Source organism: Carcharodon carcharias, chromosome 5 (assembly GCF_017639515.1).
Source record: "Carcharodon carcharias isolate sCarCar2 chromosome 5, sCarCar2.pri, whole genome shotgun sequence".
NCBI lineage: Eukaryota > Metazoa > Chordata > Chondrichthyes > Lamniformes > Lamnidae > Carcharodon > Carcharodon carcharias.
In genome coordinates this window covers 40,873,112-40,898,258 of record NC_054471.1, presented here as the reverse complement: position 1 = coordinate 40,898,258, position 25,147 = coordinate 40,873,112, and the positions used below count along the sequence as shown (strand labels likewise).

The window sequence follows — 25,147 nt, the reverse complement described above, 5'->3', positions numbered from 1 at the left end:
AAAGGGGTCATGAAAAGTTACTGGCAACCAGGATTAAGGAAAATCCCAAGGCCTTTTATACATATGTAAAAAGCAAGAGGGTAGCCAGGGAAAAGGTAGGCCCATTCAGGGACAGAGGTGGGAATCTGTGTGTGGAGCTAGAAGAAATGGGAATGATATAAAATGAATACTTTTCATCAGTATTCACCAAAGAGAAGAACTTAGCGGTCGATTTGTCTAGGGAAGAGTGTGTAGATAGCCTGGATCATGTTGAGATCAAAAAAGAGGAGGTGTTAGGCATCTTGAAGAATATTAAGGTGGATAAGTCCCCAGGGCCAGATGGGATCTACCCCAGAGTACTGAGGGAGCAAGGGAGGAGATTGCTGGGGCCTTGACAGAAATCTTTGTATCCTCACTGGCTATGAGTGAGGTCCCAGAGGACTGGAGAATGGCCAATGTTGTTCCATTGTTTAAGAAGGTTAGCAGGGATAATCCAGGAAATTACAGGCCAGTGAGCCTTACGTCAGTGGTAGGGAAATTATTGGAGAAGATTCTTCATGACAGGATTTACCACCATTTGGAAGCAAATGGATGTATTAGTGAGAGGCAGCATGGTTTTGTGAAGGGGAGGTCGTGACAATACTTTTTGTGAACTTCCATTCAGTGATGTTTGTGGTAACACTTAACAATAAATGAAACTAGGCCAGGTGAGCATATTCCAAGAAACTTTCACAGCTGCAAAACAAATACTTTCTTTGCTGCGTTTATGTGTAACTCAATGTGCCAACTCTCTTTTCCCTCATATCAAAGATAAGGACTGCACTGTTCTGCTTAGTGAATAGAAACAAAGGGCAGAAGAATTCTCCATACATCTTGTATATCTTTTGAATTTATTCACATGGCATATACTTTATATCCTGATATTGAATTGGACAGCATTAATTATCTTTCAGGCGTACCGATGCCATAAGAGATAAAATGGTCTTCAGAATAATAAGAGTTACTGCATCCTGTTGAGGAAGAGTTGCCCATGTTTGCAGAAATGCCACCTTATCTGTCTATATTCCTGGAAAAATTAAACCTGTCATCTTTTGGCATCATCACGGTGACCTATTTTTATCTGAAAAATAAATGTAATGAAGTAAGTGGCTCTATAAAAAGGATGTGGAATAATATAATGTAATTATTCACTGTGTAAGTGCTTTAATCTAACCATGGTTAAAATTACATTCTGGCCCTCCAGCGTCAAGACTGCTGCTACTTCCCATGTTGAGTGTATGATAACCAGTGTAGACCATGATGTATTAAATGAGATTTTATTTATTTTTCTGTTGTCTGGAGTCCAGGCTGTCATTATCTGTATTGATTTTATATGTTTCCCAAGCACCTGTTAAAAGGCTATTACTGAAATACAGCATCCATCCTGTTGTAAGGTAGCTGCATAAAAATGATTAAGATTTTAGTATCTTTTAAATAACATTTGCTTAGTATGCAGCAGAGTATATATCTCCTAACATAGTAATTTCCAATAAACAACACTAAAAATGGACGTTGCTTTCTGTTCATGTTAAGTTACTGTATGTTTGATTTTGGACAGCATTTCTGAAGAAATGAAACATGTATAGCTCAAGCCATTTATAATTATCCTAATCATAAGATTCCTACTTCAATGTATCTTAATTTTCATAGCGTTAAACATAACCTTTAACAGATGGTTTTCATTTGCCTTTTGGCCTGTTTGAATGCTGGGTGTGCTGCCAATGCTGACGTTGAGTGTCATTGCACTCTGTGGTTGATATATAATAACGATCATTCCAAAGGAACCACTATGACATAATCAAGAGATAATTAGTTCGATTGTTGAGACATGCTATGGACAATTTTGTCCTAATTTGTCCTTGATGTCTGCGCTTACTTGTACAAATGTGGGTTAATTAAGGAAAGCCAGCATGGATTTGTTAAGGGCAAAACGCGTTTAACTAATCTGAAATGAACTAGCAGATTGGTTGATGAGGGGAAGACAGTTGCTGTGGCGTACTTGGACTTCTAGCCCTGAAATTTTTTTTCTCTCTAGATAATTATCCAATTCCCATTTGAAAGTCACAATTGAACCTGCCTCCACCATATTTGTAGGCAGCAGGAGATTGGGGCTAACCAAGTTGCTCTTGCAGAGAGCTAGCACAGACACCAATGGTCTCCTTCATAACCATTCTGTGCTTCCACGCTTCCAAAAGACATTTTATAAAGTGCTACATAACAGACTTGTCAGCATGAAATAAAACACCCAATAACAGCATGGATATGAAGCTGACTGAGTGACAGGAAACGGTATAGCTTATGAACAGTTGTCTTTTTTTTATTGGTCTAGTTGAAGGTTAATGGTGCGGTTCTCCAGGGGTTGGGTTGGTTTAAGGGGTTCTGCTTTTCTTGATTTATATTAATGGCCTAGATTTGGGCGTGCAGGGCACAATTTCGGAATTTGCAGATGACACAAAATTTAGAAGTTTTGTGAACTGAGGGTGATAGTGATAGACTTAAATAAGGCATAGGCTGGTGAAATGGGCAGACAAGTAGCAGATGAAATTTATTGCCGTGAAGTGTAAAATGATATATTTTGGTAGGAAGAATGAGGAAAGGCAATATAAATAAAGGGTTCAATTCTAAAGGGGTTGCAGGAGCAGAGGGACTTTGGTACATATGCACAAATTATTGAATTTGGCCTCAGAAAAGAAGGCTGATAGGAAATTTGATAGTGGTATTCAAAATCATGAGGGATTTGGACTGAGTAAGTAGGGAGAAACTGCTCCTAGTCATGAATCAAAGTGATTAGTAAAAGAAGCCAAAGTGATACGAGGAAAAACTTTTTCACGGAGCGAGTGGTTAGTGTCTGGAATGCACTGCCTGAATGTGTGCTGGAGGCAGCTTCAAACAAAGCATTCAGAAGGGAATTAGACTGTTATCTGAAAAGGGAGGATGTGCAGGGTTATGGGGGGGATAGTACTAGGTGAGTATCTTATTCGGAGAGCCATTGCAGATACGATGGGCCACGTGGCCTTGTTCTGCACTATAGCAATTCTGTGATGCAATAAAAGGAAAATACTAAGTTACTTTTGCAAATATATCTTAGATTGTTCATTGCCAATTTCTCATTCTGAAATAAAACTAATTTTTTTACTAAGTGTTTAGCCTCCTGGTTCTTCCCTTCATTCTGAAATGGATCTAAGCAGCAATGTAAAACAGTATTGTGGTGTTGTTCAGCTTCTCAATATAGTTCTGTTTGCTGAAACTGTTGCAGTTAGTGCTGAATTTCTATAAATTTGGGAAGCTGCACAATGTGTATACCTCAGTGTTCGACATTGGCCAATTTCTTGATGACATTTATTGCGCTCTGAGTGCATTTGAGGTTATGATGTGTAAGGCCAACTTTGCTTCCTATGCAAACTATTTTCTGCCTTAAATCTGAGAATATCGATATATAAAAATGGGGAGAAAGAATAAAACAAACAAGCTGAGATAAAAGCAAACATGAGGTTCAAGATTCAAATAACAGGCTTAAATCAGCTCTGTAATCAAATGATACACACATTCTGTCTCATTGCTTCTTATTATTTACCGTCTGTATATTCACTACCAGCATGTCATTTTTAACGCATTTGTCACATTTTTGTCTCATGAAACCTGTTTATTTTCTGCCCCCCCGTCTCTTTTAGGTAGTACCTGTGTGACCACTGCTGGGAACTGGACCGTCTGCCCTTTTCTTCATCGCACCTCGGTCACGCAGACTGGATTGTCCACGTTGATGCCACTCCCTCTTGTATTCCATCAGTATAGATACAGCAGCTTCTTCAATAAGTGTAAGTTTGTTGTTCTCCTAATGCTATAAGTGGCCCAAAGCATTTTAATATCTATGGCATTCAACATTTTCCCTTTCGTATCTTAGAATATTCAGTGTTTGAAAGCTGCAGGCTGTTTTTGAAGGAGCGTGTGTTGAGAGGTAAAATGGACTTTCATTAGTTAACTTAAGAGCTCTTGAAATTAACATTTTCAGTTGAGATGAAGAACAGGCGGTGTACATGCAAAAGTTAAAATATTGCAGCCGCAGTTCATTTTGACCAGCAAGGCCTGGTCAGATTTATGCCATGCTGCCACTCAGCATGAAGAATTGTTTGATTATCTTGTTGAATCATAAATTGTTAATACTGGAGGCTTTTCAATCTGATTATACCATCTGTGCTGTATGCCAGCAGCAGAAGAGGTCTGCATTCTGTGTCTTTGAGAAGAGAGGAGACAAAATTTAATGTATCTGACACACATTCTCTTTAACCCTTTAGGGAGCATTTTATCATGTCCAAGAATAATTTTAAGCTAACAGTTTTGGATTTGTTTAAATTGTGGAATGGGGGTCTGTTAAAACTTTGAGTTTGCCATAGATATTGATTTAAGTAGCATCATCTGCTGCCTTGAAAGGTCTTGGCAATTTGGACAAAAGTTGACTTGCGCTGCCCTGTATCCACATGTCAATAAAACCCCAAGACATGATATTTAGCTTTTATATGTGAACTGGATCAGATATTTGCAATTTTCATCTGCATATTCCTTTAACATCGCTGCAGGTTAAACTAGGTGGGGGTAAGCTTGGTTTGAATCATTAGGCTGTTTCATTTCACAGATGTCCAGAACGACATGTGTGATCAAAGTCACTTAATTCACTCAGTAAAACTTTTATTTTTCTTTCATCACTTTAATATAAAGCACACACTGCTTTCCCATATTGCTAGGTCGTCCTACATAGCCTAAACCAAAAGTTGTTTGGCTGTCATTAAGCATTTCTAACTATTTTGCTTCAGCAAAGATTATCAGCTTTTGCAGCCTTACAAATTCAAGGGTTCCCTGGGAGAGGAAGTTAGGCTGTTTCAGGGGTTGGCTTGACTGGCTGCCCTGCTTAGCAATTCTATCAGGGTATCTTCCCATTCATTCACCCCCTAAAATTACCTTATTGCAAAGCTTGAAAAAAAGGATTAGGCATTAAAATTTCTAAGGTAAAAATGCTTACTAGAATGTAATTTGAAAAACCATCATTTTGAGGCCATCTAGCTAGATACTTTGTCTGGTTTCTGTTTCCCATCCCACTGACCTATCCTGAGGAACTTAGCTCTTGAAAGAAAATTTTTATTTTGTACAATTTAATAATAATTCAACTAGTCTAGATTCTTTCTATGAAAAAATTCCCATAATTAAGCTTTGATGATTGAATTGTGTGCTGTTTAACATGGTTTTGGGCAACATGTGATAAGAAAATATATTGTTAGGTTATCCACTGTCTTCAGGGCTCCATAATGACCTTAGCAATCTCTTCAATCACTGATATACAAATCATAGGAATGAGGGGATATTCACTTTCAAAGTTAAAAGAAGTAATACTTAAAGTGTATGCTTAGCCTTGTTGTGTCGGTCAAAAGGAATAGCTTGGATTTGTACACCTTCAGTAGAAATAACACAATTCTGAGGAGTGCTTACTTTAGACCATAAGACATAGGAGCAGAAATGAAGCCAATCGGCCCACCGAGTCTGCTCTGCCATTCAATCATGGCTGATAAGTTTCTCAACCCCATTCTCCTGCCTTCTCCCCGTAACCTTTGATCCCCTTACCAATCAAGAACCTATCTATCTCGGTCTTAAATACACTCAATGACCTGGCCTCAACAGCCTTCTGTAGCAATGAATTCCATAGATTCACCACTCTCTGGCTAAAGAAGTTTCTCCTCATCTCTGTTCTAAAAGGTCTTCCCTTTACTCTGAGGCTGTGCCCTCAGGTCCTAGTTCCCCATATGTTAAGCCTTTCATTCCTGGGATCATTCTCGTGAACCTCCTCTGGATCCTCTTCAGGGCCAGCACATCCTTCCCGAGATACGGGGCCCAAAATTGCTCACAATATTCTAATTGTGGTCTGACCAGAGCCTTATAAAGCCTCAGCAGCACATCCCTGCTTTTATATTCTAGTCCTCTCGAAATAATTGCCAACATTGCATTTGCCTTCCTAACTACTGACTCAACCTGCAAGTTAACCTTAAGAGAATCCTGGACTGGGACTCCCAAGTCCCTTTGCACTCCAGATTTCTGAATTCTCTCCCCATTTAGAAAATAGTCCATGCCTCTATTCTTCCTACCAAAGTGCATGACCTCACACTTGCCCACGTTGTATTCCATTTGCCACTTCTTTGCCCATTCTCCTAACCTGTCCAAATCCTTTTGCAGCCTTTCCGCCTCCTCAATACTACCTGTCCCTCCAGCAATCTTTGTATCGTCTGCAAACTTAGCCAGGATGCCCTCAGTTCCTTCATCTAGATCATTAATGTATAAAGTGAAAAGTTGTGGTCCCAACAGAACTGCACTAGTCACCGGCCGCCATCCTGAGAAGGACCCCCTTATCCCCACTCTCTGCCTCCTGCCAGACAGCCAATCTTCTATGCATGCTAGTACCTTGCCTCTAACACCATGGGCTCTTATCTTACTGAGTAGCCTCCTGTGTGACACCTTGTCAAAGGCCTTCTGGAAGTCCAAGTAGATAACATCCATTGGCTCTCCTTTGTCTAACCTGCTCGTTACCACCTCAAAGAATTCTAACAGATTTGTCAGGCAAGACCTCCACTTGATGAAACCATGCTGACTTTGCCAGATTTTACCATGCACTTCCAAGTATTCTGAAATCTCATCCTTAATAACGGACTCTAAAATCTTACCAACGACCGAGGTGAGGCTAATCGGCCTGTAATTTCCCGTCTTTTGCCTCACTCCCTTCTTAAACAGAGGGGTTACATTAGTGATTTTCCAGTCCTCTGGGACCCTCCCTGACTCCAGTGATTCCTGAAAGATCACTACTAACGCCTCCACTATTTCTTCAGCTATTTCTGTCAGAACTCTGGGGTGTCATTCTAGGGGTGTCGAAAATTGGGTTATCACAATTTTCAGGCTGTGCCAAATATTTTTTTCATGCTCAGCAACATGAGCTACTCCCACAAATGAGTTCAATCCCCAGTGGACCAAAGTGTGAATTTATGTGCACCAGTTTGGTCATGTTTCTGTAAAATGACTTGGAATGTTTTACAAGTTGTTGTACATCAAACCAAAATATCCTTATTGCAATTAATGAATTGGAAATGACACCCACTCTTCTCTCATCGTTGGATAACAAAAATATAATTACTCTATCAGACTATATGGCTTAAGATATAATCTATGAACCAGGTTTATTAAAAGTTACACATCCTGAAAGGGAAGTAGAGGCAGAAACCCTCAACTCATTTCAAAGGTGTCTGGATATGCACCTGAATTGCAATAAACTGCAGGGCTACGGACCAAATGCTGGAAAGTGGTATTAGGCTGGGTGGCTTTTTTTTTTTGTTGGGCGCAAACAAGTGGGCTTTTTCTGTGCTGTAAATTTAATGTGATTCTATAAATAATAGCAAAAAATCTACGCTGAAAATTAAGCTAGATTACAACTTACGACTCTGTCTACAAAATGTTGAGACATGCTGTAATAACCATTCTAACAATACTGAACTTGGAACAGATCCGTAAGACCAGAAATATACGTGAGGTTGAGTCCATGCCTGGAGCCTTCAGATGCTCAGCACATAATGAACTGAAATATACTGGGGCAGGAAGAATTGAGTTGACTAAAAGTTGTCAAATACCTCGGTTTGAATTAACGTCCGACTAAAATGCCAATCACAACAAACCTGTATTTCCCACTCCTATATCTTTTGGTGGTTGGTAGTTAACTGTCTCTTCTCATCATATTTGCAAGCAACTTCTTAAATAATGACAATTTCCTGGCCTGACTGAGCTTGAATAAATTCACGATCATTGGGAGACACTTTCGTATTTTAATATGTAACCTCTCAGAATGTCGGGATCAGCTAAGAGAAATGATCTTTCAGATAAAGTCCAGTTGCTAATTCGTCACCCCAGAATGTCTCAGATAACAAGGTGCAAAAGCTGCTGTTCACTTCAATATATAAACAATTCTGTTGGGCTAGAAAAATGCCCACTCCCACCCCCATTACTCACCCCACCCAGAGAACTTTGTGTTCTCTAGAAAGATCTGGGGAATGTGCGAAAGTGCAAGGTTAAAATTGAGTTCAGTCAACCTGGCCAGATAAATACTTTTTGATTTGTATCTTTTTATTTTCCTTCCCTTGTCTCATTCCGCTTCATTTGTCCATTATTAAATGCCATCAGTACTATACCGTAGTGATTTTGGGCAGAATTTTGCATTCCCCAACTGGCAAGTTTGTTGTTGGTGGTGGTGGGGGGTGGGGGGGGCGGTGGGGGGGGTGGTGGTGCTGTAAGATTTGTCGGATGCCCTTCCCACTGGGCTCCCTCCTGCCTCAACCTCTCCGCAATTTTATGCTGGGACGGGCGAGGCCTAGGCCAACCCACCTGCCCTTGTCCCAATTGATGCCCTTAAGTGGCCAGTTATTAACTGGCCTCAGTTTTCATGGGGTAGTGGTGGGAGAATTGTCCTTTTTAACATCACCCCACCCCCTCCTGCCTCCAAAATGACTGGCCCCTGCAGGTCACCCCTTCACCACCACCCCCGGCCTCCCTCTCCACCAACACCTCTACCCACTTCTACCAATTACCCCGGGCCTTGCCTTGCCTCCCCACCTCGCTCTGAGGCCCCCAAAACTTACCTGGTCCCGGACTCCCGGAACTCCGGCTCTGGAGGCTGCTTGCACTCACAGTCCTGTCTATAGCAGCTTCTGGCACTGCAGGCTGCTGAGGCAGCACTTCCTCCCAAGTGTTGGTGTGCTAAACGGCTGCAGGGCAGGCAGTTTTGGTGGGGTCGTGCTCTGCCGACGACCCTGCCATCCTAAAAGCCTGGATTATGTTACTAGACTAATAACACCCAAGGCCTAAATCAGTAATCCAGTGAATTAGAGTTCAAGTCTCATCATGATAATTAAACCTGAGTTCAAGTTTTTTTTTAAAATGAAAGCTAGAAAAGTAAAAGTGACTATGAAGCTGCTACCTTGTTCTTTTTGGCAAGTGATTTAGTAATGTCCTTTTAGGGAAGGAAGCCACCATCCTTTCCTGATCTGGCCTTATATGACACCAGTCTCACACCCATGTGGTTGACTTTTAACTGCCCTTGTAAGTCACTTGGTATCAAACCACGACAAAGAATTGGGCAACTAGGTATGGACAATAAATACTGGCCTTTTCGGCAATACCCACAAATTAGTTGATTTTTTTTTTTTAAAAGCCATTCGCCAGTCTATCATCTCAACTGATCCAAATTTCTTCATACTTGGTTTGTAGGTTTCTTATTGTTTGAACCCTTTGCCTGCCAGTTGGAAAGGGGCAGGGAATTGGACAGATCCTATTCTTCACCGTCTTAACCATCATCCTGAATAAGCTCTAGATGATTATTTTTCCTGCCGATGCTGATGGTTGACTGGTCCAAGTGTTCCAGTTAAAGCAGCATTTCAGCAGATCCTTTCTGTGCTGAAAAGTTGCTGTTCGTAGAAGTTTTAAAATGGGGGTTGGCTTACGCATCATGCAGTATAATCTCCTTCACTCGGGAGATCACACAATCGGTGAGTTTTGACCATTATGTTTGCTGTCCAAATCATAAATTAAGTGCATTGGACCTTTGATAGGGAAGGAGAAATCTGTGTAAGGCTGTGCCATTTGGTCTGACTCCGATTTACTGTGGTTTTCCTAGTTATTTCTTCCAATGGAAATCCAATTGTATTTTTTTTAAGTATTTGTTGACAATCCCAGAATATTCTGACACATTTGTAGTTTTCAGTATAAACTGATTTTTTTTACTTCTACTTTCTTAGTGCTTTTCCCTAAATTATGAGATGTGAACCCATAGCCTGCAGAAATATTTTTTTCGCCAAAGATATTCATTGATGTGATAAAATATAAATCAGCTATGTTTCTAACCTCTTAAGATATGAGTTTTTAGGACAGATTAAATGAATGATTAGATATTGCTATCTGGAGGAAATGGATTCTGGCCTGAAAAATGTTAATTCGCTTTATGGAAAAGCTATATTGCTATCCTGGGAGGGATTTGATTTGCACTTGCTACCAGGTCTCCTATTCTGTGTCCTGCCTGATCCTTTATCTTTTATTAATTTATCTTTTTTTATTTATTCTTTCATGGGGTGTGGGTGACGCTGGCTAGGCCAGTATTTAATGCCCATCCCTAATTGCCCTTGAGAAGATGGCAGTGAGCCACCTTGTTGAACTGCTTGAGTCCATGTGGTGTAGGTACACCCACAGTGCTGCTAGGGAGGGAGTTCCAGGAATTTGACTGAGCGACAGTGAAGGAACGGCGATATATTTCCAAGTCAGGATGGTGAGTGAGTTGGAGGGGAAGTACACTACATGGGCTGCAGCAGTTCAAGGAGGCAGCTCACCACCACATTCTCGAGGACAATTTTAGGTATGGGCAATAAATGCTGACCCAGCCAGTGATGCCACATCCCATGAACACATAAAAAAGAAAATCCAGTGCCCTCAACTGTCTCTTGATATCACATGAACCGAATCGAATTGGTTGATGACTGGCATCTGTGATGATCAGGGTCATGGGAGGAGGCAGTGCCAAGGGGAATGAACCAGGGAATGGCTGTCCCTCAAGCTTTTGTTTAGTTGAAACAAATGCGAAGTGTGGACTTGCTCCTTCTGTTTGCATGTGAATACATATAGCTTCTAGCATGTGTAAGTGAGCCACACCGTGAGCTCGACTAATAATCTTAATTTGGCTGACTTAGCACAATAAGGATTCTTTAACAAGTGATGTCCATTATTCCCCATGGCAATGCCTTGACCAATCAGAGTCGACCTGCTTGCTTTGAATTTAAACAAGTTTGGTAGCCAACTGTTCCCTAGTGTGTTCTCTATGGCAATGCCTCTACCAATGAATCAGCACCCTCCCCTCATGCAGTACAAATTGTTGTTCCCTTGGCTATGGGCCAAGTGCTGGTAAATGGGATTAGGTAGGTAGGTCAGGTGTTTCTCACGTGTCAGTGCAGACTCGATGGGCAGAAGAGCCTTGTCTGCACTGTGTGATTCTGATTCTGTGATTTGGTATTCTTACGAATCTGTCCTGATGAATGCAAGCCGAAAAGATTCGACAGCATATCTTTTTTTCAACCAAGCAACTGCTTTTTCTGATTTTTCTATGATCTGAAGAGCTTGTTCAGTAAACAAGGAGAGTTAATCCAGAAAGAAGCTTCCTTTAGCCAATAATTTGTCTCTAACTTCTGGAAGCCCAGCAACCTACTTCAAGGTTGGGTTGGGTGAATGGCAGTAGCTTCAAAATGGGGCTCACTGAGATTTCTAACTTCAGACAGCATGGGGTCAATACTACATTAAGGAAGAGTACTTGTTTCTCAAAAAGCTGCAAGCAAAAACAGCTGATCTCTCAGCAGAGAATAAAACAATGTGAGACAAAGAGGCAGGGTATCAACTTGTGGCTGCCCACTTTTCCACCAGAAAATTGCATTAGACCTAACTTCATGATAACCCGCCATTTCTGAACTGTACCAGAAGTGCACTGGATACTGTATTAGTTCAGATGATTCTTAGCATACAGGGCACCTACCTGAAACAGACTATAAAGTCTCCTTATGTATTGAAATTGGGGTTCCTCATTGGTTATGAGGTCATGAATGTGAAATTCAAGTACAAATGAGTGCAGCTTACGGTTTAATCTTTGGCATTTCTCTACCATAGAGGGTTTTGGGTGGAAAAATGGAGTTAAAACACAGGATCTGCCATGATTGTTTTGAATGGCAGAGCATGCTCGATGGACTGTGATCTACCCCTGTTCCTATTTCCTGTGTAGATTCGCTGCCTAGTTGTTCTAATGTTAAACAAGCTAACTAGCAATCCTTACTCCTGGAGGGTCTTTTATATTAAAAAAAAGGCCAAGGAGCTTTTAATTCTTATTGAGGGCATAGGGTAACAGATTTTTTTTTGTGAGCCGAGGAGAAGCACATCTGTTCCTTTTGCCAATAATTTGTCTCTAACTTCTGGAAGCCCAGCAACCTACTTCAAAGCTGGGTTGGATGAATGGCAGTAGCTGTCTGAAGTTGGAAATCTCAGCCCATTTTGAAGCGACTGCCGTTCATCCAACCCAGCCTTGAAGTAGGCTGCCGGGCTTCCAGAAGTTAGAGAGAAATTATTGGCTAAAGGAACAGATGTGCTTCTCCTGGGCTCACAAAAAAAAGTGCTTCTAATCGGCGTGTCCAAGGCGGCCCACCCAGATTCAATTTTCCTGTTGTCGCAGCTTAAGAGCAGGCTGATTTCCTACCCTCCGCAAGTGGCCCTTTCTTGTTGGATCTCTAGAGAACCCACAGTACCAATTGGAGGTGGAGAGGAGTACTACTGGGAATGGGAGTCTGACCCCCACCCCCCACCCATTCTGAATTTGACTGTGTTGCCTTGCTTTGTTGAAGCTTGGTGGCTGGGAGCAGAAGGGATCATTTCATGGTTAATGCAACTTGTCTAATAGGCCAAAAGCAGTTTGTCAACCAGTAGCACACAAGCCATGGATTAGGTACCCTATTTTATGATGTGCGGCATTATACTTGTGCTTTGGAGATCATGATTTCAGTTATACGTACAACCATACTAAACTGACAAGAAGGAAAAGACCAGCTGGTCCATCAAGTTTGCCCTATACACCACGATGGAATAAGGCTCTTGGTTAGACATGCTGCTCCCCTCCCACGGCCGTTCTGCAGCCATGCTGTTTCCTGAGACAGGTAAAAACACACGGCCAATAAGGGAAAAAATTACTCTGGAAAATTCTTCTCTGATTTCCCTCCAGCGATCAAAAATTGTCCAGGAGATCACGTGGACTAAATGCTTTCTATAAAGACACTTGTGTCATCAGTGCAGCTTCCTCATGAAGGTAATTTGGAGAGTCAACACCCACCACTCTCTGGATAAAAAAGAACTGCCAAACTTCCTGATTGCAGGAGTAGGAACCAAGTTTAAACTCATGACCCTTGGTCCTCACAAATCTGTTAAACTAGAATAATATCACAACTAATAGAGACAGACAAAAAATTTGCAGTGAAATTAATATCTTTATTGTGCCAGTACATCTTCAAATCCCATTCCTTCCTTCCCTTGCCATCTTTGTCATCCTATTCCTTTCATCCTTCATATCATATCCCCATCCCCATGCTATTGCTCCCCCATTCACTGTGCCAATGCCATCCAGCCCCCCCCGCCAACCCCGGCCACACCACCATTGCCATCAACTATCCCTCCCATTTTTTTGCCTCCCTCCCACATCAGCAACCCCCACCCCGGGCCAAAATTCCTCCAGCCAGGGCTCCCCTTCCCTTTATCCACCAAAGCCCCAACCTGCCACCAGCAATCATTGGTAGCCATTCAACATCAGAGGAGCTATGTCTCAATGCAGCAACTACAAACTGTAGCTCACAGAAAGGTAAAGCTATTTTTTTAGATAAAGAAAGAGGGTGGGGACAGGGGTTGTCCATCAGCATTTGAACAGGCACAGCTTCAAGCCCTGTCCCTTCACACTTTCTGATCTCTCGGCTTACGTTTATTGGAAGAAGTTGAAATATCTCCTGTCCATGGGGTGGAGAGGGGAGGAAAGGGGCAGGGAGAAGGGAAAATCGGATGGAAGTTTGTTTTGCTCAGTACACACAGTACCGTAGTGTTGCAGTAAGATGTTACAATATTTATTTAGCCAACTGTCAATCCAGTGGTGCAAAATTTAATTGGGTCAACATCTGACCAATCAAAACAGCCTGGACAGATTTAAAAACTTGTGTTATTATAGATAGGCAAGCCATCCAGCTCCTTAATGATTTTATAGACCTCTATCAGGTTGCTTCTATGAGAATATAATTGGTTACTTTTAGAAACAAGAATAGAGCTGTTATAGAATAAAACCATTTTGTAAAATATAATGCTGACTGTTTTATGATGAATATTTTTACTTTGGCAATGAAAAATGTATGATGCTACATAAAGCCTCCACTCATTTTATTTCCCTTGGTGCCCAATACGACGAACCCAGCTAAAGCTTTGTTGAGCAAAAGGGGGTTGATGAATTCATCCATTTCATGTCATATGGCCTGTCATTATCCTTTCAACTTTCAAAGCAGAATTGAAGCTATTTAAGCCCTAAGCCCTTCAGTGCCTGGAGCACTGTTTTGCACGCTTGCTATTTTTGCATGTCAATTTCTACATTAAACAAAACATTAGGACTTCCAACAAAGATCTGATGGCAGAATTTTACTTCTAAGATTGTAACCTAGAACTGCTAGCAGTTGAGTGTGCTGATATTTGAGGCTTTTTCACCAGGGAAAATGTTTTATCCCCAACAGTAACAGCAGATGAATTATGGCGGGGAGTAATGGCAGAATTTGGTGCAGGAGCACGAAAGGGCAGAGGTAAACGAACTAAGAGGAAGATGAAGAAAGATTTGAACAGAGGACAGATGATTGGTGAAGGTAAGTAACTGCACCACTTCACCCCAATAGCAAAGTGCAGTGGCAAGCCTCTGGAACTTGTGTTAATAATCATGAATGCAAATCCACATTCTGGAACTATTGGCACAGAGTATTGAAGTACCAGTTTACAATTCAAGCAGGTGGCATTGAGCCTTTGTCTTAAATGTTTCTAAAAGAAATAACTTGGCGAAGTCTTTCCTATTAAATGCAGATGAATAATTGTTGCACAGCTAAATTTAGAAGAACATTAACCATTCCGTGTGCTTTTACGATCTGGCGGTCATAGAATGTGTCACAGAATGGCCAGCATTAAATAAGACAATATCTCTTTACGTTGAACTTATTTCATTAAGCAATCAATTCCATTCAGAAACATAAATTAGAAGTGAGGAATAGTAGGTAAAACAGAGGAAATGGAAGACTAGTTAGTTGGTCATTTGTGAAAGTGAAGGAAGAGCAGGTGCGAGAGAAGTGGAGTTGTGTAGTACTGACAGTTTTGGAATTTGCATGATTTGTGCTCCATCTAAAGAATGTATTTTCCAGAGGGAATATAATGTGAAAATACACATCTTGAAGTTCTTCCATTCGTTCTTTTCCTGTTGGTCTATAGATGTTATTAGCCTTGGCTGAATGCAGTGATTTTTTTTTTAGGACGAGCTGGGTTCCTGTGGCCAGGTTTAAATGCTCCTGTTGTGAAAAGTGGAACCATTCAATCAATCGGAAAACGTGACCAGACGCAGCAGGAAGTGTTGCAGGCTGAAGCCATTCGAGACCGAGAGGAATGGGACAGGAGAAGGAAAATGAAATTGAAAAGAGAAAGAGGCTGGACTGGTAACTCCTGGGGTGGCATCAGCATTGGCCCCCCTGACCCCGGTCCTAATGGAGGTAAGAGAAAGATGTATACCTTTTTAAAAACAATAGCTGGGCTAAACACTGTCTAAATAAGGAAAGATGATCTGCGCCATTGACTGAGCTAGTTCTTCCAACCCAGAGGTAGAGTGCTTTGGTTTAATAAGTTATCCTATCTGACTGTTCAGCATCTACCAAAACTTGGTTCTTATTGGTGGGCCTGGGTTTTTATTTTTTGTGATTTGGTTCAGAGTATGATAATCTACAGCTGCCAAGCTAGTTCCAGTAAAATGCGATAGAGAAAAGTTTTTCTGTTATTGTGAAGTAGATTTCACTTGATTTTGACTGCAACGATCAGCACTTTTGCTCCTGCCATAAATTTGTAAGTTTAGGTAGTTGGGACCAATTCTGGATGATGCATTAGTGATTGTGAGCATTAAAGTGACTGTTTAAGCTGGTGCTGGCTGAGTCAATAATACATATTTGAAGACGTGCAACCTGGAACCTGATTTAATGAAATGTTTATGCTGATATCTGCAATAGAGCACCAGAGTAAGGTTTTCTAGAACCTTCAGTCACTTCCCTGTAGTTTACACTGGCCAAGCAATTATTGAGCCACTTGAAGCTGAAAGGCCTGCTCAGTGTCTCCAAGTCACCTAAGATTGTGCAGTTTTGTTAGCCTGTTTGTTTTTTGTCCTACCTTCCACTCACTGCTCACTTTCAGCTGAATGACTAATGGCTTTCTACCAAGCAATGACCCTCCTTCATCAAGTTATATTCTTTGTACTAAGGTTAAGCTCACTCTTTGTTAACAATGGGCTCGTATTTTGGTCTCATCATATTTTCAGGGTCTCAGAAGAGTGTTACTAAAACAGACACCCACAACATAGGAATGTCACTTTCCATAATTATGCTTGCAGTGTGCTGTGGTTCCTTATTAGGTCAAATGGAGGGATGCATCTCGTACAACCTATGTGAGTGCTTAGCACGCAGGAAATTTAGGCCCTGGATATAGTGAAAGGCACAGAATTTGCCCCTTACACTATCAGGGAAAGCACCAGGACCAGATGAAATAACCAAAAAGATTATTCAAGCAACAGGAGAGTTAGGAACTGAAAAACTGACTATAGTTGCCAACAAGATCTACAACTCCGACATTAGCCCTGAAGATCTAACTGAGCCGTAGAAACCTGCATTGAACAATCAGCCTATTGAGTCGTATGATGATCAAAGATCATCATTCTCCGAATCCTAATGGCCAGAGTTAGAGAAAATTAAATCCATTAATGGGCTATGCCACATGACCGAAAGCTGTGGCCCTTTGGACAGTTTTTTAACATTACAGCTTTGGCCTCGCAGTCACTTTGCTGTTTAACATCCAACTGGTGAGCCACCAAGAACCAGACAGAACTACAGCCTGCTCTTCAAAGCCTGTTTCTGCTGGAAGATTTCTCACCTGAAGAATTGACCAAATCTCTGTGTACCTACTTCGTCTTTATGGTATCAGCACCAACAGTTGACCAAACTCTACAACTCCGGTCTTCAGTCAACTGAACTCGAGCTGATACTGAAAGAATTCCTCATTGGACTTTTACTCTGGTCTCTGGAACTCATTGGGACTGTGCTTGTGCCATTCTCTCTCCTGGGTTTTGAATGTGAAATAAACTAATCTTCTGAGTTAATCATAACGTAAGTTTGCTGCGGGTCATTAGTAAATTGGATCTCACATTGAGGGTTTGGCAAAACACTCCACTGCATACTTATAATAAAATTCAAAAGCACCACCTGCTTGCAGACATGTGGTGAGAGAAAATCGGTGCAGGTTGCCTGTCTCTCTCCTGTCTGTAATAATATGAAGCTTGGAACATTTGGAAAGAGCATCTTCGAAATGTGATGTAAAGTAGGATCTGAAGGGTGAGCTGAGCGGAGAAAAGAACTAACAAAGTACTGAATAAGACCGGAAGATTAAGAGAACTCTGAAATAATATCAAACGAAGACAAATGGAGTCCTTCAGACACGTTATCTATGGAGCAGGGCTAGAGTACCCAGTCGCCACAGGAAGGATTAATGGAAGAAGATCAAGAGGTGAAGGAAGTAGCAAGACAACAGTAAAGACTGGGCATAACCAAAGCTATGGTTGGAAGGTTTGGAAGATCTTGGTCGCCTTTGCCACTCGGCATGGCACTTAGACAACACTATCAGGTATCGTTAGCAACAAGTAATATTGCTGCTATTGGTGGCGTTTAACCAGGTAAGACTGCCATTAGTAATAGAGCAACTTTATAGCTAAATAAGCTTTGTGTAATTCTTTTCAAAAAGAGGGGTGAGATTTGACTTCAGGATAAGCAATAGTGACTGATTTCAATGTAGAAGAAAATCAAGCAGACTGTAAAACAGATTACTATCTGTCTTGAGCCACGGCTGAAGTTGAATTTAATACCTGTAGTCTGTTTTCAAAAAAAAGACTATATAATGATACTGTAAGTTCACTTAATCTTGCTTAGGCAGAGGTTGAAGTTCTAGTCAGCACTAAGAATATGATTCTTCCCAGTTTCTGATCTGCACTTCATTTTTGATTATTGGGATTGTACTGGTCAGTTCTTTGTTAATTAACGGGAGAGAAGCGGGGCTCTCGTGGTAATGGCCTGGACTTATAATCTATAGGCCCAGGCTAATGCTCTGGGGACACCTGGTTCAAAAGCTGTGAATAAATTCAATCAGTAAATCTGGAATTAAAAGTCAGTCTAGCGGTGACCGTAAGACCATTTGTCAATTGTCATAAATACACCATCTTCCCCTTGCCGCTGTGCGCACCCCCCCCACTCTTCAATCAGCATTCCATATGGGATTGTTCCCTCTGGTCCACTCTTTCATCACCCCCAACACCTCAACCCCCTCCCACAGCACCTTCCCATCCAATTGCAGAAGGTGCAACATCTGCCCCTTTACTTCCCCTCCCTTCACCCGTCCAAGGGCCCAAACACTCCTTTCAGGTGAAGCAGCGCTTCACTTGTACATTCTTCAGTTGGGTTTACTGCATCCGCTGTTCCCAATGTGGTCTCCTCTACATCAGGGAGACCAAATGCAGACTGGGTGACTGCTTTGCGGAGCACCTTTGGTCTGTCCGCAAGCATGACCCAGACCTTCCGGTTGCTTGCCATTTCAACACACCATCTTGCTCTCATGCCCACATGTCCGTCCTTGGTCTGCTGCAATGTTCCAGTGAAGCTCAATGCAAACTGGAGGAACAGCACCTCATCTTCCGATTAGGCACCTTTACAGCCTTAACATTGAGTTCAACAACTTCAGACCATTAACTCTCTCCTCCATTCTCGCCCCTTTTTTTATCCCTTTCTACATTCATTTTTATTTTTAGTCTACTTAATTTTATTTTTATTTTTTAATCTGTGGTTTTATCCCATTTTTTAAATCCCATTTTCTATCCAGCTCCACCTGTCCCACCCACCTTAAACAATATAAATTTCATCACATTTCCACTGCTTCTCTTCAGCTCTGAAGAAGGGTCATGTGAACTCAATGTTAACTTTGTTTTACTCTCTGCACATATGCTGTCAGACCTGCTTAGTTTTTCCAGCATTTTCTCTTTTTGTATCATAAAACCCATCTAGTTTACTAATATTTTTAGGGAAGGAAATCTGCTGTCCTTACTTGGTCTGGCCTACATGTGACTCCAGGCCCAAAGCAATGTGGTTGATTCTTAAATGCCCTCTGGAATGGCCTAGCAAGCCACTGAGCTCGAGGGAAATTAGGGATGGACAACAAATGCTGCCAGTGACACCCACATCCCATGAAATAATTTTTAAAAAAGTATCTGATGAGTCACGAATGATGCTGAACATTTGTGCCGTCATCTGTGAACATCCCCACTTCCAACCTTAAAGTGGAGGGAAGGTCATTGATGAAACCACTGCAGATGGCCTATGAAGGGGTATTCAACAGTGCTATCAAGCTCATTGATGCCTAGTTTGGGTTCCGCCAGGGCCACTCAGCTCCTGACCTCATTACAGCCTTGGTTCAAACTTGGACAAAAGAGCTGAACTCCTGAGGTGAGAGTGACTGCCGAGTGTGGCATCAAGGAACCCGAGGAAAACCTGGAGTCAATGGTAAAACTCTCTGCTGGTTGGAGTCATACCTAGCACAAAGGAAGATGGGTATGGTTGTTGGAGATCAGTCATCTCAGCTCCAGGACATCACTGCAGGGGTTCTGCAGGGTAGTGTCCTCGACCCAACCATTTTCAGCTGCTTCATCACTGACCTTCCTTCCATCATAAGGTCAGAGGTGGGGATGTTCACTGATGATTGTACAATATTCAGCACCATTCGTGACTCCTCAGACACTGAAGCAGTCCATGTCCAAATGCAGCAAGACCTGAACAATATCCAGGCTTGGGCTGACAAGCGGCAGGTAACATTCGCACCACTAGTGCCAGGCAATAACTATCTCTGAGAGAATGTAACCATCTCCCCATGACGTTGAGATGGCATTACCATCACTGAATCTCACTATCAACATCTTGGGGGTTACCATTGACTAGAAACTGAAGTGGACTAGCCATCTACAAGGCACAAGTCAGGAGTGTGATGGAATATTCTCCACTTACCTGGATGAGTGCAGCTCCCACAACACTCATGAAGCTTGTCACCGTCCCAGACAAAGCAGCCCACATGATTGGCGCCACAGCCACAAACATTCATACCCTCCACACCAGTGGCAGCAGTGTGTACCATCTACAAGATGCACTACAGAAATTCACCAAAGCACCTTCCAAACCCATGGCCACTACCATCTAGAAGTACAAGGACAGCAAATAGATGGGAACACTACCACCTGGAAGTTCCCCTTAAGCCACACACCATCCTGACTTGGAAATATATCGCAGTTCCTTCACTGTCGCTGGATCAAAATGCTGGAACTCCCTCCCTATCAATGCCATGGGTTTACCTACACCACACGGACTGCAGTAGTTCAAGAAGGCAGCTCACCACCACCTTCAAGGGCAACTAGGGATGGGCAATAAATGCTGGCCCAGCCAACAAAGCCCACATCCCATGAATCAATGAAGAAAACACTACCTTGAGGAACTCCTGCAGTGACGTCCCAGGACTAAGACCTCCAACAACCACAGCCATCTTCATCCAGTCCTTTTGAACACGGGACGAGACTTGGGTAATATTCAGGCTTGGGTTAATGAGTGGCAAATAACATTCATGCTGCACAAGTGCCAGGCAATGACCATCTCCAATAAGAGAGAATCTAACCATCTCCCCATGACATTGAAATGGCATTACCATCACTGAATCTCCCACTATCAACATCCAGGGGGTTACCATTGACCAGAAACTGAACTAGATAAGCCATATAAATACTCTGGCTACAAGAGCAGTCTAGAAGCTGGGAATTCCGTGGAGAGTAACTCACCTTCTGACTCCCTAAAACCTGTCCCATCCACAAGGCGCAAATCAGGAGTGTGATGGAATACTCTCCACTTCCTTGGATGAGTGCAGCTCCAACAACCCAAGAAGTTCGACACCCTCCAGGACAAAGCAGCCCTCTTGATTGGCACCCTTTCCACCACAATAAATATTCACTCCTGCTACCACCGACACACAAGTGGCAGCAGTGTTTACCATTTACAAGATGCACTGCAGGAACTCGGCAATGCTGCTTCGACAGCACCTTCCAAACCAGTGACCTCTACTACCAAGAGGGACAAGGTCAGCAGATGCATGGGAACACCTCCATCTGCAAGTTCCCCTCCAAGTCAAGCACCATCCTGATTTGGAACTACTATTGCCATTCCTTCACACTCAAAATCCTGGAAACCCTTCCCTAACAGTACCGTGAGTGTACCTACACCACATGGACTGCAGCAGTTCAAGATGTCAGCTCACAACCACCTTCTCGAGGGCAATTAGGGATGGGCAATAAATGCTGGCCTACCCAGTGACATTCATATCCTATGAACAAATAAATTTTAAAAACCTATTAAGGAGAGATGAGAAGCTATTAACCCCTATATTTGCAGAGGCACATTGACATCGTATAGGTTCCCAGCTTTGAAAGCATTATACATATAATTAATTTTTTAATGATTTGCAAGTGTTTGAAAGTGAAATTTCAAAACTACTTTATGTTGATCACACAATTGAAAAGATAATGACTTGTAGTTTTTAAATATTATTTAAGCTTGTAACAATTGTCCAGAGAATTGTTGAATATGAGCATATGAAATAGGAGCAGAAGTAGGCCATTTGGCCCCTTGAGCCTGCTCTGCCATTCATTGAGATCATGGCTGATCTGTTTGTTTTGAATTCCACATTCCCATCTACCCCCGGTAACCTTTGATTCCCTATGACGTTCTGGTAGTGCACAGGTTGTGTTCTTAAATTTAGCACCCAGGGTGTGCTGGGTTGCTGCCCTGTAGGTGTAGTAATCTTAATAGTAACGTAATAATTTCTCTCCTTAATAGCTACCTTTTTCACCAATCCTTTAGTTACCTGTTCCAGTTTCTTTTGGCTTGTCAAATTTTGTCTGACAGGCGCTCCTTTAATTTGCCTTGAGACTTTCATTGCATGAAAGTTTCTATACCACTTATTAATGATCTAATTTTCTTGCATAGTCAGCATTCTGGTTGGAAACAAGAGAACAGATTCAGCTGTATAAATGAGCAGCTTGTCAGTATGATATCAGTAAAGTTGCTGCAATAGTTCCTCCTTGCTGATGTTCTTAGCAAGTTTTTAATAAGTAATTATATTTAGAATCTGTGGCCACAGCATCATGATTACAGTAACTTAAGCTCAGTGCATCTCATGTTGGATTTCTAGTAATTATAGAACATGGGAGTCTAAATTGATTAATGGCTTAAAAAACTCTAGAATGAGCTTTCTCCTTGATTTTCAGATTTTAACATTATGTTGCTGCAGGCATCTCATGCATCATGTCAATCCCAGATATTTAGCCTTGAACAAACTGAGCTTAATTATATGATTTGAACAAGAAGGAAAACCAGGGGGAATCATTTCAGTACAAATTGTTCCCCATCTCTATATTTTAAAAGAAACTCCATTTATTAACAGTTTCTAACCCATGACAATTCACCAGAGCCAGGAAGTGGTTACTGTATGTGGCTCTGGATCATCATCCAGGTGAATGTGATGTCTTGAGCTCCACAAGTGTCAGCAATTACTCAGTTTGTAGTATTTTTGCTTCTGGGCCAGCAGGTTGTGGGTTCAAATCCCAGTCCACGACTTGAACACAAAAATCAAGGCTGACACTCCAATGCAGCACTGAGGGAGCATTATTTCGTCAGAAGTGACGTTTTTTTTTGGATGAGATGATAAACCAAGTCTCCAAATGTCCTTTTAGCTAACGTAAAAGATCCCTTGGCACTATTAGAACAGTAGGGGAGTTATCTTGGGTGTCCTGGCCAATATTTATTCCTTAATCAGCATCCTAAAACAGATTATCTGATGTAGTCACATTGCTGATTGTGAGAGTTTGTTGTGCACAAATTGATTGCCGTCTTTCCTAAATTCCAACAGTCACTACACTTCAAAGGTTCTTCATTGGCTGTAAAGTGCTTTGGGCTTCCTGTAGTTGTGAAGTACTACATGAATGCAAGTCTTTCTTTAATAGTAAATGGAATTGTTCCAGGGTGCCCTTAATCTGCATCAGAATGACAGTGGGAGCATAAGAACTAGGAGCAGGAGTAGGCAATTCAGCCCCTCGACCCGGCCCCACCATTCAATACGATCATGGCTGATCTCACTTTGGCCTCAACTCCAATTTCCCGCCCTCTCCCCATAACCTTTCAACCCGTTAAGAATTAAAAATCTGTCTATCTCCTCAAATTTATTCAGTGCCCCGGCACCCACTGCACTGAGGTAGTGAATTCCACAGACTCATGATCCTTTGAGAAAAGTAATTCCTCCTCATCTCTGATTTAAATCTACCACCTCTTAACCTAAAAATATGGCCTCTCGTTCTAGAATGCCCCATAAAGGAAACATCCGCTCCACGTCTACTTTGTCTATCCCCTTTAGCAACTTATATACTCAATTAGATCTCCTCTCATCCTTCTAAACTCTAACGAGTATAGGGCTAAACTGTTCAATCTCTCCTCATAAGACAAGCCCCGCATCTCTGGAATCAATGTAGTGAACTTCTTCTGAACCGCCTCCAATGCAACAACATCCATCCTCAAGTAAGGGGACCAAAACTGTGCACAGTACTCCAGGTGTGGTCTCACCAATGCTTTGTACAGTTGCAACAACACTTCCCTATTTTTATACTCTCTCTCTTTAGCAATAAATGCCAAAATTCCATTTGCCTTTCTTATTACCTGCTGTACCTGCACACTAGCTTTCAACGATTCATGCACGAGGGCACCCAGATCCCTCTGCACTGAAGCATTCTGAAGTTTCTCTCCATTGAAATAATAAGTCGCCTTTTTATTCTTCCAACCAAAATGGATAACCTCACACTTATTTATCCATGTTAAACTCCATCTGCCAAATTTTGGCCCAATCACCTAACCTGCCCATGTCCATTTGTAAATTTCTTATTTCTTCATTACAATTTACTTTCCCACCTATTTTGGTGTCATCTGCAAATTTAGCTATAGTACCTTCTATCCCTGAATCCAAGTCATTAATATAGATTGTAAAAAGTTGGGGTCCAAGGACCGAACCCTATGGCACCCTATTAGTTACAGCTTGCCATTCATAAAAAGACCCATTTTATCCCATCTCTCTGCTTTCTGCTGGTTAGCCAATCCTCTATCCAAGCTAATATATTACCCCTAACTCCGTGTGATCTTATCTTGTGTATTAATCTTTTGTGCGGCAACTTATCATAGGCCTTCTGGAGGTCCAGATATACTAGATCTACAGGATCCCCATTATCCACTTTGCTTGTCACATCTTCAAAGAACTCTAGCAAATTAGTCAAGGGATTTGTGCTGGGTCCCCTATTATTCGTCATTTATCTAAACAACATAGATGACGATGTGGAGGGTAGGATTAGTAAGTTTACAGTGACACAAAGATTGGCCGGGTGATTAACAGTGAGGTTGAGTGTCTTGGGCTACAGGAAGATATAGACGGGATGGTCAAATGGGCAGCTAAGTGGCAGATGGAAATTAACCCTGAAAATGGTGAGGTGATACACTTTGGAAGGAGTAATTTGACAAGGAAGTATCCAATGAGCAGCATGACACTAGGAAGTTCTGAGGAACAAAGGGACCTTGGCGTGTGTGTCCATAGATCTCTGAAAGCGGAGGGGCATGTTAGTGGGGTGGTGAAAAAGGCATATGGGCCACTTGCCTTTATCAATGGAGGCATAGATTACAAAAGTAGGGAGGTCATGTTGGAGTTATATAGAACCTTGGTTGGAGTACTGTGTGCAGTTCTGGTTGCCACATTATAAGAAGGATGTGATTGCACTGGAGGGGGTGCAGAGGAGATTCACCAGGATGTTGCCTGGGATGAAACATTTAAGTTACGAAGAGAGGTTGGATAGACTTGGGTTGTTTTCGTTGGAGCAGAGAAGACTGAGGGGCGACCTGATCGAGGTGTACAAGATTGAGGGGCATGAACAGGGTGGATAGGGAGCAGCTGTTCCCCTTAGTTGAAGGGTCAGTGAGAAGGGGACATAAATTCAAGCTGAGGGGCAGGAGGTTTAGGGGGGATGGTGGGAAAAACTTTTTTACCCAGAGGGTGGTGACGGTCTGGAATGCACTGCCTGGGAGGTTGGTGAAGGCGGGTTGCCTCGCATCCT

The 25,147-nt window shown here is 42.0% G+C and overlaps 1 protein-coding gene across 2 annotated transcripts in view; it reads left to right on the top strand.

Moving 5' to 3' along the window:
* The window catches only part of mrps5 (mitochondrial ribosomal protein S5), a 146,995-nt gene that overhangs the window by 15,528 nt on the left and 106,320 nt on the right, over window positions 1-25,147 (top strand). For both annotated transcript variants that reach the window (XM_041187154.1, XM_041187155.1), the window contains exons 2-4: window positions 3,690-3,833; window positions 14,373-14,498; window positions 15,150-15,383. In XM_041187154.1, the coding sequence (XP_041043088.1) occupies window positions 3,690-3,833; window positions 14,373-14,498; window positions 15,150-15,383 (504 nt within the window). The remainder of the gene's footprint in view (window positions 1-3,689; window positions 3,834-14,372; window positions 14,499-15,149; window positions 15,384-25,147) is intronic.